At 35.3% G+C, this 15,467-nt stretch overlaps 1 protein-coding gene across 3 annotated transcripts in view; it reads right to left on the bottom strand.

Annotated features, from left to right (window-relative positions):
- LOC149805161 (uncharacterized) overlaps positions 1 to 15,467 on the bottom strand; it is a 48,293-nt gene that overhangs the window by 19,329 nt on the left and 13,497 nt on the right. For 2 of the 3 annotated variants that reach the window (XM_089947904.1, XM_089947906.1), the window contains exons 2-3: positions 2,526 to 3,124; positions 1,139 to 1,320 (exon numbers count right to left, since the gene is read on the bottom strand). In XM_089947904.1, coding sequence (XP_089804030.1) covers positions 1,139 to 1,320; positions 2,526 to 3,099 — 756 coding nt within the window. In that variant the 5' untranslated portion in view covers positions 3,100 to 3,124. Of the gene's footprint in view, positions 1 to 1,138; positions 1,321 to 2,525; positions 3,125 to 8,830; positions 9,093 to 15,467 lie in introns of those variants that run through there. The other variant, XM_089947905.1, reaches the window with a different exon arrangement.

Genomic DNA, 15,467 nt, shown 5'->3' with positions numbered 1-15,467 from the left:
GGAAAGCAATGCAAAAGTTGTAGATAATGTATTAATACTATTAAAAAGTCTTTTATTTGGGTATAAACTGCATATGAAGAAATCTTTTTTTTAATAAAAAAATTGCTAAAGAAAATTAACTTGTAACATTACTGCTGATCAAAATTTTATGGGGCCATGGGAATTTTTTCTTCTTTATATCTTTTCTTAGATCCCCTTTTTAGCTATGAAAGATATACCCTACCTTTCCATATTTAGACACATGTTCCAAATTGTCAGGTGAAAATCTTTTCTCCTCTTAATGAGGAACAAACAAAACATTCCAGTACTAGGGTAAATCCTGACTACTCCTAAACTGAAACAAAAATGCCATATTCTTGTGTACAGCATTAAAAATGCCATATTCTAGTGTACAGCATCAAACTGTCATATTCTAGTGTACAGCATCAAAAATGCCATATTCTAGTGTACAGCATCAAAAATGCCATATTCTAGTGTACAGCATTAAAAATGTCATATTCTAGTGTACAGCATTGAAAATGCCATATTCTAGTGTACAGCACAAAAAATGCCATACTGTAGTGTACAGCATTGAAAATGCCATATTCTAGTGTACAGCATTGAAAATTACATATTCTAGTGTACAGCACAAAAAATGCCATATTGTAGTGTACAGCATCAAAAATACCATACTGTAGAGTATATATTGTAGTGTACAGCATGAAAAATGACATATTGTGGTGTACAGCATAAAAAATGCCATATTGTAGTGTACAGTATAAAAATGACATATTGTAGTGTACAGTATAAAAATGCCATATTGTAGTGTACAGCATAAAAAATGCCATATTTTAGTGTACAGCATCAAAAATGCCATGCCATATTGTAGTGTACAGCAAAAATGCTATATTGTAGTGTACAGCATCAAAAATGCCATGTTGTAGTGTACATTATCAAAAATGTCATATTGTAGTGTACAGCATCAAAAATGCCATTTGGTAGTGTACAGCATCAAAAATGCCAAATTGTAGTGAACAGCATAAAAAATGCCACATTGTACTGTACATCATCAAAAATGCCATATTGTAGTGTACAGTATCAAAAATGTCATATTGTAGCATACAGCATCAATCAAGTAGAAAACAATGGGTCTACATACTGGAATTAGATCTAAAGTTTTATCATTTAGAAGCACTGATATGAAAGATGCAGGTTGGGGCTCTTTGTCTTTTGATTCCTTGTTTTTTTTCTGAGTGACATCTACTATATGTTGATCATCAGGACTGGGTTCCACATCCAGACTAGGAATGCTATCAAGGTATGTAAATAATTCACTTCCCTCTGAAACATACAACAAGAAAGAAACAGCATAATCAAATTAATTTAAATATTCACAGACATTTTCTCAAAAACCTGCAGATATGTGAAGGAGAATATATTTTGTTTAACTCAGAAGAAATGTCTGGCAAAACATAAGAAAAACGAATACTCAAAAGAAGTGAAATTTTTATTGATATATTGTATATAACTTCATAAAACTGAATAGATTATACATGTATAAATGGGCTTATTTGACTGAAGTTTAACTTAAAATTCAAATAAAAAGAGTACCATAAATGTTACATTATATGCCTGTAGCAGCTTCAGTGGTCTATTATCCAGATATCTTAAACTTTTGTGCAGAAACCATTTTTTGCTTGACTTAAGATATTTTCACCAAATGAACAGATTTCTTTCTTACCAATGTGCAAGCCATTCATGTAGTTTGGTCCAGGTCTGAGAATAAGAATAAATTTTATTGTGCAGAAACCAAGTTTTTCATTCAGTGACCTTCACCTTGGACAACAAAATCAATAATAAACTTCTTCCTTATCCAAAATATGAGTCCTCCATACTGTGTGGTTGAGGTATGTCACTAAAAATTGATGTTATTATGCAGAAACCATTTTTGTGCTTTTAGTCACATTGGCCTTGACCTTTGAGCCTTTGAACCTGACATAAATGGTATTCTTTCTGATCTGAGGTGCAAGTCATCCACAAAGTTTGGTAACTGTAGTCCATGAACAACCTGATTTATTGTGCAGAAATAAAAATGGCAAAATTCAGCTGGATGGACACTGTAACATGATAATCTCCTAATTATATTGGACATAAAGAAATGAAAGCAATGTACACACCGCACTGGGACATAAACAACACATCAATTAAATGCTTTCCATTTAAATACATCTTGTCAAATGAAAAATGTATGTCTAAAACAATCTGAAAAATTTCAAAAAATATGATTCTAAAAGAAAGAATTTTAAAGTCTACAATGACAGGTGCATGATTCAAAATAACCAGTCCAAGTATTTTCTGGTAGAGAAAATAAATCCAGAGAGGTCTTGGATGTGAGTGTCTCTGACATTAAGTTTAACTTCATTACTGCAAAAGGTCAATATATCTGTGTAAGATTGTGTAATCCTTTAAAATTCTATTATTTCCTGTTTAATAGGTTAAATTTAATATGTTAATAACTCGGTTTCATGACACATCAGATAACTCACTTGCTTCGTAAATCAGCTGCTTTGCTTTTGCTCGAACACCATTCAATGTAGAACATTCACATAGTTCTTCTAATCCATTCTCCAACGTCAATCTAGTATGCAATAATTTGGCAAGTTCCATGTTGAGGTGTGTAATTCTAGTCTCCAGTTCTTCTACCCTGCCCTCCATGGTGTTACTTTTGTGACTTTCTGCTGTAAGCATCTCAGCTAAATTCACTAGACTGTCTCTAGGAATCTCACTCACATCTGGATTTATAATCTCTTTTGGAATTTTAACTCCTTTAATCTTTCCATTTTCAATGAATTTATCAATAAGTGCTTGTACTGTGGCTTTTAATTCCTGATTTTCTTCACTGAGATTCTCCACAGATTGTTGAAGGTCTGCAATATTCTTGAGTAATTCTTCTTTTTTGGGTCCATGATGTTTGTTGGACGTAGTTTTTGTTGCTGAGGCTCGTGATGACAAGGAACTTTCAGAAGAGGGTCGCGATGAATTATGTTTTGAATCACCCACCTTGAAATGCTGTTCATTTGATTCTTTATTCATTGTTTTCTTATTCCCTCCTGTTGACATGGCATGTAGTCAGATACCTTTTTGCCTGGAAAATAGGAAATATCTCATACTATGAATTGTTTAACTTAATCATTTTTATTGGGCATATTACTATAGGTGGAAATGACTCTTTAGCATCAGACAGGTTGATTCCCTTTCCATCAAGGAATTACTTTCCCATAGTAAGTAGAAAGATTTGTATAATAATGCATAGTAAATTCTTGTTAACTCTTTTATTAATATTTAACTGATAATAGTTATGATTTACAAATAATAATAATAATAATAATAATAATAATAATAATAATAATAATATTAAATAATAATAATAGTAAATATAAATAAAACAGTGCATGGAGTTATTTTATTTTAGAAAAACACAGTTTTATACAAATTCATATATGTAAACAAACCATGGGGAGAAAATTCCTTACCAGAATGGGAGGTAACTTGTGCAATCAACTAATAGGCAATATTTTCAAAAATATTGCATACTACCTTTGCTAATGTACGACTAGATCACTGTCATTATATGAGCTAGTCGGCAACACTGTGATAACCATTGTTACCATGGAGATATGTTACAAATGTAATAATTGTTGCTGCAGTAGTAAACTGACACAAATATTATTTTTTTAAATCATGCTTTTCATTTCAGGTTGATATTGTCTAGCAGTAAGAGTGCTGAAGAAAGTAATTAGGTACACAGGTAGGTATAAGGTTTAGTGGCACATCGGCAGAAATCTGGCTATACAGTGCCAAGTAAGTTTAGGTACCCAAAAAGTCATGAAAACAAAGATGAACATAAAATCCTTAAAATGCAAAGGTTATATTTTCATATAAGCTGTGCTATTTTAAAAGGTCCAAGTCATACTCAGCTGTAACCTATTTATGGAAAAAAGGTTGAAACCTTGAATCACCTCTTACAGCATACAGGAAGGGCCCCAGAAGGCTGAGTAATCTAAAGTGCTCACCTTTAGCAATGGCTGCCATCTCACCTTGTCCGTTTGGGTTTGAGTCTTGGGCTCACCCAAGGTAGGTACATGTATGTGAGAAAGCTTACCAGTAACTTCCTGTGGGTTGGTGGTTCTTACTGGGGTTTTCCTGCGTTCTTCCTCCACCAGTTATACTGGCCGCAATGTATAGTCAACTGAATGCTGAAAAATAGCATTAATCCCACAACCACAACGACATACAAGGGGGCACATATGGATTATTCTACATCCAGGAACCTGCGAAATAGGAGATATTTTAACGATGAGCAAAGGATACTGCAATCATTTTGTTGGCAGTTGTGTCATAGTCAATAATACACTCTAATGCTTTACTGCCATTACTACTATATGCCCGTGAAAATTTCAAGGCTTCATAAAACTGTCTATGTTTATCAAGGTTCATCTATATATATATATATATATATAAAACATTCATATTGGCCAAAATGACAAAATTTACTCAATTTCCTACATCAAACAACTGTTAGTTTTTCATCCTCAAAGTCTGAAATTTATAATTTATTCACTGTCCTTGAAAACCTAGAGCTACCATCTATATTTGCTTATAAGTCCAAAAGCAAACAGCATAGTCCATGATCTGCCTTTGCATAATGTGCTAGAAGATCAGGGTCTATGTAGTTTGTTTGACTGACTAATCCAAAGAAACTGTATACATGCAGAACTGCCAGTGCATCAAGTGCAGCTTACAGCTGGAGTTGACTCATAAGCAAATTAAACCCAGCATTGCACATTGCAGAATCGAAAGTTTAAAAAAGAAAAATAATAATCACTCATCCAACTAATTAATGGTATCACGAATCATTAAGACCATTAAGCTCTTATATATTGCTTTCATTTTTCTAAATTTGTCATTAAATCCAGAGCAACAGTTCTAAGTTTAGCTGCACCAAGACTACCGTACATGTGTTTTGTATTATGCGATGGCAGATCTGTCTGTGCAGTTTGCAGTTGCTGTGTGGTAAAACACCAAAACCAAATCTTTGCAAACCCTAGCCCCTTAAAAAATTAATCAAAAGATTGGGACTATGATTATCACAAGCCATTACTTTCCTAATGTAAGGTTTTGCTAAATATGGTTATGTAGGGGAGGAAGAAATGATTACTATACATTTCTTTAATGTTGCAAGAAAAAAGCAGGTAATTTTATGTGAGTTAGTTATAATTTTATGAAAATGTTTGAAGCTACTTTGCAACCATAAGCACTGGGGCCCCGAGTGGCTGAGTGGTCTAAAGCGCTCTCCGTTACGGATCACTGCCATCTCACCTCTGCGTTGGTTTGAGTCTCGGTTTCGGCAAATGTGGGTATGTGAGAAAGCTTGCCAGTAGCTTCTCGTGGGTCGGTGGTCCTTTCCGGGGTTTTCCCGGGTTCTTCCTCCACCATTAATGCTGGCGGCCACGTATAGCCTATCATATGCTGAAAAATGGCGTTAAACCCTACAACAACAACAACAGCAACCATAAGCTTCTGCAACACTTCCAAATGTTTCTAATGTTAGCTGTACCAGTAACATATTTTTACTCTCCAAAAAGAACTGTCCATATCAAATAAATTCTGACAAATATCAACTCCCAGAAAATATACAGTAGTGTCTTTGGGATTGGACAAGTTAAACCCTTGCTGATATTAAATCCAAGATAACAACTTTGGACCTGAGAGTGACTAGGATGATAGAATTCCATTTAACAGATCCTGCTAACATTTATTGTGTTATGAGTTTTTACCTGGCAACAATAACCGAGAATGCTTCAACAGACAGGATAACATACAATACTGAAAATTATCAAATGTACACATTTCATGAGTGATTTTTAAACAAGGCTTAAACTTAAAGTCAGAGTTCAATTTTTTCAATGCATAAGCTCATTTCAAGCTGAAAACAAACACTTCAGGTTGGAAAGCTTGACAGCCTATGAAGTGAGGGAGAATTCATTATCTGGTGATAGGCAGTCACCTCTTGATTGCTTTGTGGCCGTTACAATTGTTTGATAGGAACAAAAAAGATATATAAACACAATCACAATTTCATAATTTCTTTCTAATGCTGATTGATTACACCTCAAAAATCATTAAGCAAATGAAAATTGAATCTGGGGACTTTGCAAGTTTAATTTGCCTAACACTTTGTGTTGCTGCAGTTTTTTTTAAAATGTACATTAATTCCATCATGACTGGTGTTTTTGACACTTAATTTATCCTGTTTGACTGAACTGGAGGTTTACTTTGGCTTTCTTTGGAAGATGGAAAAGATCTGTAATCTTTAACATCCAAATATTTTATTCCTTGGCATTCCATAAAAATTAAACCAGTACCAAAATGAAGTCACATCTCAAACAATAAAATCTGATGAAATTTTCCTTCAGTAAAAATACCTTATTATACAGTATATGGTAATATTTCTCACATGATAAGACCTGAGCTTAACAATTCAAAAAGCTGCAGGGGAGGTCTTATTATTAAATGATGACAACATTAGTATCATATCACTTGCTTACAAGTCCAACTGCAAACATTACAGACAAAGATCTGCCATTATGTAATTGACAAGCAGATTTAGCTCTATGTTGTTTATTCTACTATTACTCCAAAAATCTTGCATAGACCATGATCTGCTTGCATATTATGCAACATCAGAATCTGGGTCTATGCAGTTTGCAGGTGAACTTGATTTATCAGCAAGTCAATGCAGTAAATATCTAGCTTTGATAAATATGGGGTTGAACATGTCACCAAGTATTAGCATATAACTTGACAAATGATATATTTATATTTTAACCAAAGTCGAACTTAATGGTCTCAAAAATTTCAATCACCCCATAGACACGTGGGAAGCTGCTTGCCCCTGAAATCATGAATATTCTGATGTTCACTGAACCTAAAGTAATTGTTCTGCTAAAGCACTGTAGTAGTCAAGTGACAGATATCTCAGTCAGTGACACATCAGTATGTTACAGTACTATGACAGATATCTCAGTCAATGACACATCATTGTGTTACAATACTATGACAGATATCTCAGTCATTGGCACCTGAGAGTAGGTTACAATACTATGACAGATATCTCAGTCAACGACACATCAACATCAGGTATGTTACAGTACAATGATATGCTTTGGGAATATCAATATGTCTGTGATACACTGTATCACCATCCCACATCATGATACTCATGATACAACCTTAGAACTTAAGATAGTATGGGGGCCCCGAGTGGCTGAGTGGTCTAAAGTGCTCTCCGTTAGGGATCACTGCCATCTCACCTCTGTCTGTGTGGGTTCAAGTCTAGAATTCGGCTAATGTGGGTATGTGAGAATGCTTGCCAGTAGCTTCTCGTGGGTCGGTGGTTCTTCCCATGGTTTTCCCGGGTTCTTCCTCCAATATTAATAATGGCCGCCATGCATAGCCTATTGTGTGCTGAAAATGGCTTTAAACCCCACAACAGCAACAACAACAACAATAAGATAGTATGCAATTTTATACATTCTGAGTGCAGGAAATGAGACTAAATAATAACATTTACTGATTGGTCCAGCTTTTTTATCATATTATACAATTTTCTTTTAAATCTGTCATATAACGGCTAATTTTAATGATGAAATACTCTTAGCATTTGTTTAAATACATAAAAGCAAGTACGAAAAAAGTTGGTACTAAACTGCTATGATAAAGCAATGCTTATTAAATGTTGCATATAGTCACATCTAAGTTGGTTTTAACTGCAAACAATGTATGCAATGGCAGATCAGGGTCTATGTTATCTTCAGTTACAGTCAACTTATATGCTAATTATTGTTGTTGTTGTTGTTGTTGTAGGGTTTAATGCCATTTTTCAGTACAAGATAGGCTATACATGGCAGCCAATATAAATGGTGGAGGAAGAACCCAGTAAAACCCCAGAAAGAACCAACGACCCATGAAAAGCTACTGGCAAGCTTTCTCACATACCCACACTGGGTGAGCCCGAGACTCAAACCCATGTGGTCAGAGATGATACGGCAGTGAGTGGTAAACATTTCATTCATTTAATTATTAAATGTTGCATGTAGTCGCATCTAAGTTGGATTTAACTGCAAACAGTGTATAAAATGGCAGATCAGGGTCTATGTTGTCTGCAGTTATAGTCAACTTATATGTGAGGATATACAGCAAATTTTATTCAGAAAATATTATAATACAGCCAGTAAAATGTCAAAAGGAAAACTGACTAAACAAATGGTAATGGTACATTAAAAAAATGGTGATGGTACATTAAAAATGGTGATAGTACATTAAAAAATGGTGATAGTACATTAAAAAATGGTGATAGTACATTGCATGTTCAAACTGAGCAATAACTGCATAGCATATACACCACACCAAAAGGATACTAAATAATTAACAGCAGAAAATTATAGTTCACAAACGTTTTCTGGAAGTATGCAGAACTTTTTGGACTGGTAAAGTTGTAAGTGATGGGTAAAAGTTGTTTAACAGCCAACTTCTTGCAAATACTGAAAATGGATACTAGCAAAATATAACAAGTATCATTTTTGCTGTGCTAAAATTTAAGTTCTTTGTTTTAAACTGCCATGCAAATAATACTGCCCTGTTTTTAATTAGTCCAATGAATCAAACTAAATCCTTGTATAATTATCCTCTCAGAATTCCCCCATAAACATGCATAGAGAAGGGTTGGGTTCTGATTGTTTTAATCAGACTATTATTTGCTATGACTTTCATGTGCAGTAATTCAACATACCCCACAACACTCACAGTCTTGCATATCCCACAGCAAGGATAGCCTTACGAACCCTACAAGAAAGACAGCCTTACAAACCCCACAATAAACAGCCTTACATACTCCACAACAAGGACAGAGTTAACAGTAAGTAGAAACATCAAGAAGATAATCCAGTAAGAAAGCAGTTGTTTGAAGGAAGTATTGATCTGAAATAAGTTCCAAGATCCATTAAGGACTGTAGATAGATCAAACAATGAATGGTGTCTATGAGGCATGCAGTATCCTAGCACAATGCATACATCCAGGGAGCAGTTGTTTAGATACTAGGCCTCTAGATGACACAAGGTGATATGGCTAACACTTCATGAAATCTCTATCAACCAATACACTGTACAGATAATACTTAAATATTAAAGTGGTTTTTGGGGGGGTCCTACCATAGCTGTTTAAATGAGCATACATGCCTTCAGAAATGTGCAGCATCTAATTTGAATATGTTAAAGCAGGGCATAAATGATAACAAATAAACCAATGGTTTTGATGACGGTGATGTGAAAGAAAAGGGGAAATGCAAATATCAATACTGACCGTAACACTCATCTCCATTCAAATTATTAGGCTGCTGTGACACAGATTCAAGAGACCCCAAGTAGCTGAGTGGTCTAAAGCGCTCTCTGTTACGGATCACTGCCATCTCACCTCTGTCTGTGTGGGTTCGAGTCTCGGATTCAGCCAATGTGGGTACGTGAGAAAACTTCCAGTAGCTTCTCGTGGGTCGGTGGTTGTTTCCTGGGGTTTTCCCAGGTTCTTCCTCCACCATTAATACTGGCCGCCATGTATAGCCTATCATGTGCTGAAAAATGGCATTAAACACAACAACAACAAAAATAAATTACATATTATATCATATAAAGTAAAGATGAAGTCTCCTTTGCTTACCACTGCTATCAACTAAAGAGCTACTGCATTTGTACTGCATACTAATGAAATGTTCCATGCTTTTTTATTTCAACAGATGAGAATTTGGTAAAGTAGTATAATTAGTAATCCAAGAGTTGCAGGTTCAGTACCCATCCAGGCCTGCCTGGGTTGGCAGCCTCTCTGTGTCCTTGGGAAAGGTACATAGCCTGATTTCCTTGGCATTATATAACCATTAATGTTTTGAAAGTGCCCTAAAAAACCAATCAATAAATCATTAGAACATATTAGAGATACAATACCCAACATAATGAACTGCTTACACAATACCCAAAATAGAACATTTCAAAATAGCTGTACTTGGTGACCAATGTTGAACAGAGAAGAGTTATGACTGACAGTCTGCCAATCACCTTCAACTGAATATTTACTATTCACCAGTGCATAGCTCAAGTTTTCACCTAAAACCTAGTTCAAATTTCTCAATATTAATTAAGGTAAGCACTAAGGGACCTACCATTATATTTTGGTGGTGGCTGGTAGGTGATTTTTGGTGGGAAAAATCCAGCCCTGCAGTAACTTAAAAAATGTATCTTGCTTGATTTAAAAGGAAAAACCCTATTATATCCATGATATAATTTGAAAATATAAACTATCTTTAAAAAAAAGCCTGGTTAAATAGAAACTCCTAGAAGCACCCTCCCTCCAATAGATGGTTGGTCTACGACTTGCCCAAGCTGAACCAACCATCAATTGTGTATGAAAAATCATTTGAGATGATTATCAAGCTAATAACTATTAATGCATAATTTAGTGATCTGTTTAAACAAGTCTGTCATTCAGTCTGAAAATTATCTGATGCTCACACATCATAGACAATAGCAACATTAACTGAAATGAGAAATCTAGTTTTTTTATTTGGATTAATTAAAATCACTGCCAAAAGAGACAAGAATACCAGACATATCTATGAAATATTAGTCTTAACAATCTAGTTTTCAATTATGGCTCTAGTACACCTCATGAAACATCTACATATCAGGTCATGTGACTCTACAAACAACCGTGTCCGAGGAAATGACCTAAATGCAAATGAACCTTAATGTTGACATCAGACAGATGGCTGGATGGACAGATGGACTTCCATACAGACATCATCAATCCATATCCCAAACTGCTTTGCACTCTGGCAAAATATGCATCTGCCTCTCATTTATGTATATGTCTGTAGTGATGTGCATAGCGATACTCACCATATATACCTGTGGACAAGTTGGATCCAACAGCAAACTGCATAGACCCAGATCTGCTGTGACAGTGTGCAGGCAGATCCGGGTCTATGCAGTTTGTGAGGAACAATCAGTAGAATAAATAGTATAGTCCTGATCTGCCAGTGTATCATTCAGTGGAAGATCAGGGTCTATGTTGTTTGCAGTTGGACTTGACTTGTAAGAGGGTATAAATGGTAAGTTCAGATTCATGTACAGTATTAATATTTGATAAACAGATTTTAATGAAGCAAATTAAAGTATTTCCATAAAAGTAAATGAAACTTGTTATTAACTACATCTAGGTAACATCTTCCTCATATACTACTGAAATTCAGTTATTGCATTGTATTTTATAAATTAGCCATGATTTTCAAAAAAAATAGTCATGTGAAAAATATGGGTCTGGGACAAAATTCAATGCCTAGCTGTGATATTTTCAAATCTGTTTTTACACATCTTGACTTAATTACTTAACTTTTTCATTCTTTTAAGTTTTTCTTAGTAAATTCAACACATATTCTCTTAAAATGCCTTTAATTCCTTGTTGAACACTTTTACATGCAACCCCTGACGCATACACTGCTTATAAAATCCAAGACGAAATCCAGTAACATCCAAATGCAGAAGACAGATGGCCATGAACCAAAGACTACAGAATATTTTTACTTTTAACTTGACTCAAACTGCAAACTGCACAGACTCAGATCTGCTGTTGCATAATACGCTGGCAGATCGGGATCTATACAGTTTGGAGTAACTGGTAGAACAACATAAACCATGGTCTGCAAGCACATGATATGATGTTGTTATAGCTGGTGTTAGCCTTTGACTTGTCATATACTTTTTACCATAATTTACAAACCCACCCCCACCCTGGAAAGGAACAAATAAAGGACCACAGAAATAAAAGAGAGTCTCTCAAAGGGTTTGATGATCAGTGACCAAATTCCCAGAAATCCAAGATTGTTTCTTCTTTTTAACTGCTTTGTAATCAAACCATCTCTGATATTCTTAGAAAGCACAAAATACAAATTTGTTAACAAAGCTTAAAAATGTTATGTTAAGTTAACATGTTCACAGAATATCTGTTAAGTTCAATACAAATTTGTTTCTCATGTCCTTTGCTTTTGAACACAATATTACTATACTTATTTCAAACAATCTTATGAGGCAACCACATGTCAAATTTGGTCAAATCTGTAAGTAAAAAAGAATAAAGTTACATAAGTTATACCATTTAAGGAATTTTATAGATATAACCACAAACTGGATTGGGGCCCGGAGTGGCCGCGTGGTCTAAAGTGCTCTCCGTTACGGATCACTGCCATCTCACCTCTGTCTGTGTGGGTTCGAGTCTCAGATTTGGCTAATGTGGGTATGTGAGAAAGCTTGCCAGTAGCTTCTTGAGGGTCAGTGGTTCTTTCCGGGAATTTCCCGGGTTCTTCCTCCACCATTAATACTGGCCGCCATGTATAGCCTATCGTGTGCTGAAAAATGGCATTAAACCATACAACAACAACAACAACTGGGTTAATTATATAAATCCAGTAAGTAGCAATAACAAGGTTTGGCAGCCATGTCAGTGGTCAGACTATCTCCATTTTCATTTTCTAGCAAGTAGACATCTTAAGTTGTTTATGAAATCCTCATATTGATATGACCATCCATCCTCATATTGATATGACCATCCATCCTCATATCGATATGACAATCCATCCTCATATCAATATGACAATCCATCCTCATATCGATATGACCATCCATCCTCATATCGATATGACAATCCATCCTCATACTGATATGACCATCCATCCTCATACTGATACGGCCATCCATCCTCATATCGATAAGACCATCCATCCTCATATTGATACGACCATCCATCCTCATATTGATATGACCATCCATCCTCATAACGATATGACCATCCATCCTCATATCGATATGACCATCCATCCTCATATCGATATGACCATCCATCCTCATACTGATACAACCATCCATCCTCATATCGATATGACCATCCATCCTCATATTGATACGACCATCCATCCTCATATTGATATGACCATCCATCCTCATATTGATAAGACCATCCATCCTCATATCGATATGACCATCCATCCTCATATTGATATGACCATCCATCCTCATATCAATACGACCATCCATCCTCATATCGATACGAACATCCATCCTCATATCGATATGACAATCCATCCTCATATCGATATGACCATCCATCCTCATATCGATATGACAATCCATCCTCATATCGATATGACCATCCATCCTCATAATGATATGACCATCCATCCTCATATCGATAAGACCATCCATCCTCATATTGAAATGACCATCCATCCTCATATGGATATGACCATCCATCCTCATATCGATATGACCATCCATCCTCATATCAATATGACCATCCATCCTCATACTGATATGACCATCCATCCTCATACTGATACGACCATCCATCCTCATATCGATATGACCATCCATCCTCATATTGATATGACCATCCATTCTCATATCGATATGAACATCCATCCTCATATCAATATGACCATCCATCCTCAGACAATCCATCCTCATACTGATATGACCATTCATCCTCATATCGATATGACCATCCATCCTCATATCGATATGACCATCCATCCTCATATTGATATGACCATCCATCCTCATATTGATATGACCATCCATCCTCATATCAATATGACAATCCATCCTCATATCGATATGACCATCCATCCTCATATCAATATGAACATCCATCCTCATATCGATATGAACATCCATCTTCATATCGATATGACCATCCATCCTCATACTGATATGACCATCCATCCTCATAACGATTTGACCATCCATTCAGGAGGAATAGATATAAGAACATTTTCCATAGTGACCATATCTGGGTCATGGGGAACCATTTTAATTTAGACCCAAGTAGATATCATACAAAGTCATTCAATAATAGCATATGTTCAGGAGGACATCCTAGGTGTCAGGTTGGCATCATTTTTATGTGGGACCATCTGGACATCATATCAAGTATTTCAGCAAACATGCCATGTTGATATCATCTAGAGTAGTAAGCAATTAAAACAAAATTCAATGTGGCTGCTGTGTCAACCATACTGGATTTCTGAGGAACACCTTTTTCATTTAAGATAGAGTAGACCCTGGGATGTGTGTGTTTTCAGGGCAACCCTCCTAGCAGTTCTGATGAGGCAGTGGTAACAAACAAGCTTATGGACACCAGACACTGACCTGATGGACAACAGATGCCATAACCTGGACAAAAGGTCACTGCATAAGCTTCTCAGGTCTATGACCAATAGAGCTAAAAACATACACTGACCATAAAAAAGAAGAAATACATCATACTTTTAAAATCTAAAGTTTTAGATTCATACTTCATATTTTCAAAAATGTTTTAGCACAAGAAATTTAGTCTCGCTTGTAAGACTTTCTGAATGGTTTTTACTCTTGGTGGTACACATGTAAGTTGATTAAGCTGACATATAAATATTTACAACACATGTACATTTTGGTAGAAGAAATATGAGTGAAAAATTTAAAGATGAGAAAAATTTCCATTGTTGCCAAATCCTCCACAGTGAAAATTATAGAATCTACAAACATGTATATAGTATGTCTGCATTGGTAATTGCAGACTTATAAATTTCATTGCAATTGCCCACTTATCAAATAGTGCCTGTTTTTTTAATACAATTATATGTGTTTACATGTGTCAGAATATCTGAGAAATGCTCAACACCCAAACCTAACACCTTATTCATAGATACACTTTGACCAAAATTGAACAGATAAGGGTTATTACCAACAGTCTGCCAAATTGCCAATTACCTGTTGAATTAAACGGTATTTGTTAACAGAATATGCATTATTCACCAGAGCACAACAGTCTAATAAAATCTGGTTCAAATTTCTGAACATTAATTATGGTAAACGCTGTAACCAGGGGTGTATTTCTGTGGGAATGCGTGGAATGGCATTCCCTTACCTCTGTTTTGCATGTTTCATTACTTTTTTGCAATTGCCATTGTCCCCCCCGCATCTGAGTAACATGAGTTTCCTCACTTCTTAGTGCATTCTCTCATCTCTTTATTTAGCATTTCAGCACTGACTGTATTAAACTTATCCATAAGTGAACCAGACAACAATATGTAAAAATTGATTGAAATACTAGTAATTATAAGCAGACTGGATCTATATTTCTATAATTCATAATTTACTCTGGATAAGTGAAAATCTGGATAAACAAGTCTGCTGTTCATGAAAACTCAAAATCACTATATGTTCACACATAACATATGCATGACTTATCCATAATAATATTGATTTAATTCAATTTTATTCCTGGTTAAAATCCATCGAATTAGTTCCTTCTGTTTGCTACAAGAAATATTTGTGGACTGAACTAATTA

This window comes from Sinohyriopsis cumingii, chromosome 2 (genome assembly GCF_028554795.1).
Source record: "Sinohyriopsis cumingii isolate HCF-2022 chromosome 2, ASM2855479v2, whole genome shotgun sequence".
Classification (NCBI taxonomy): Eukaryota; Metazoa; Mollusca; class Bivalvia; order Unionida; family Unionidae; genus Sinohyriopsis; species Sinohyriopsis cumingii.
The sequence above is the reverse complement of the archived record's forward strand: the minus strand, read 5'-3'. Positions and strand labels throughout refer to the sequence as shown.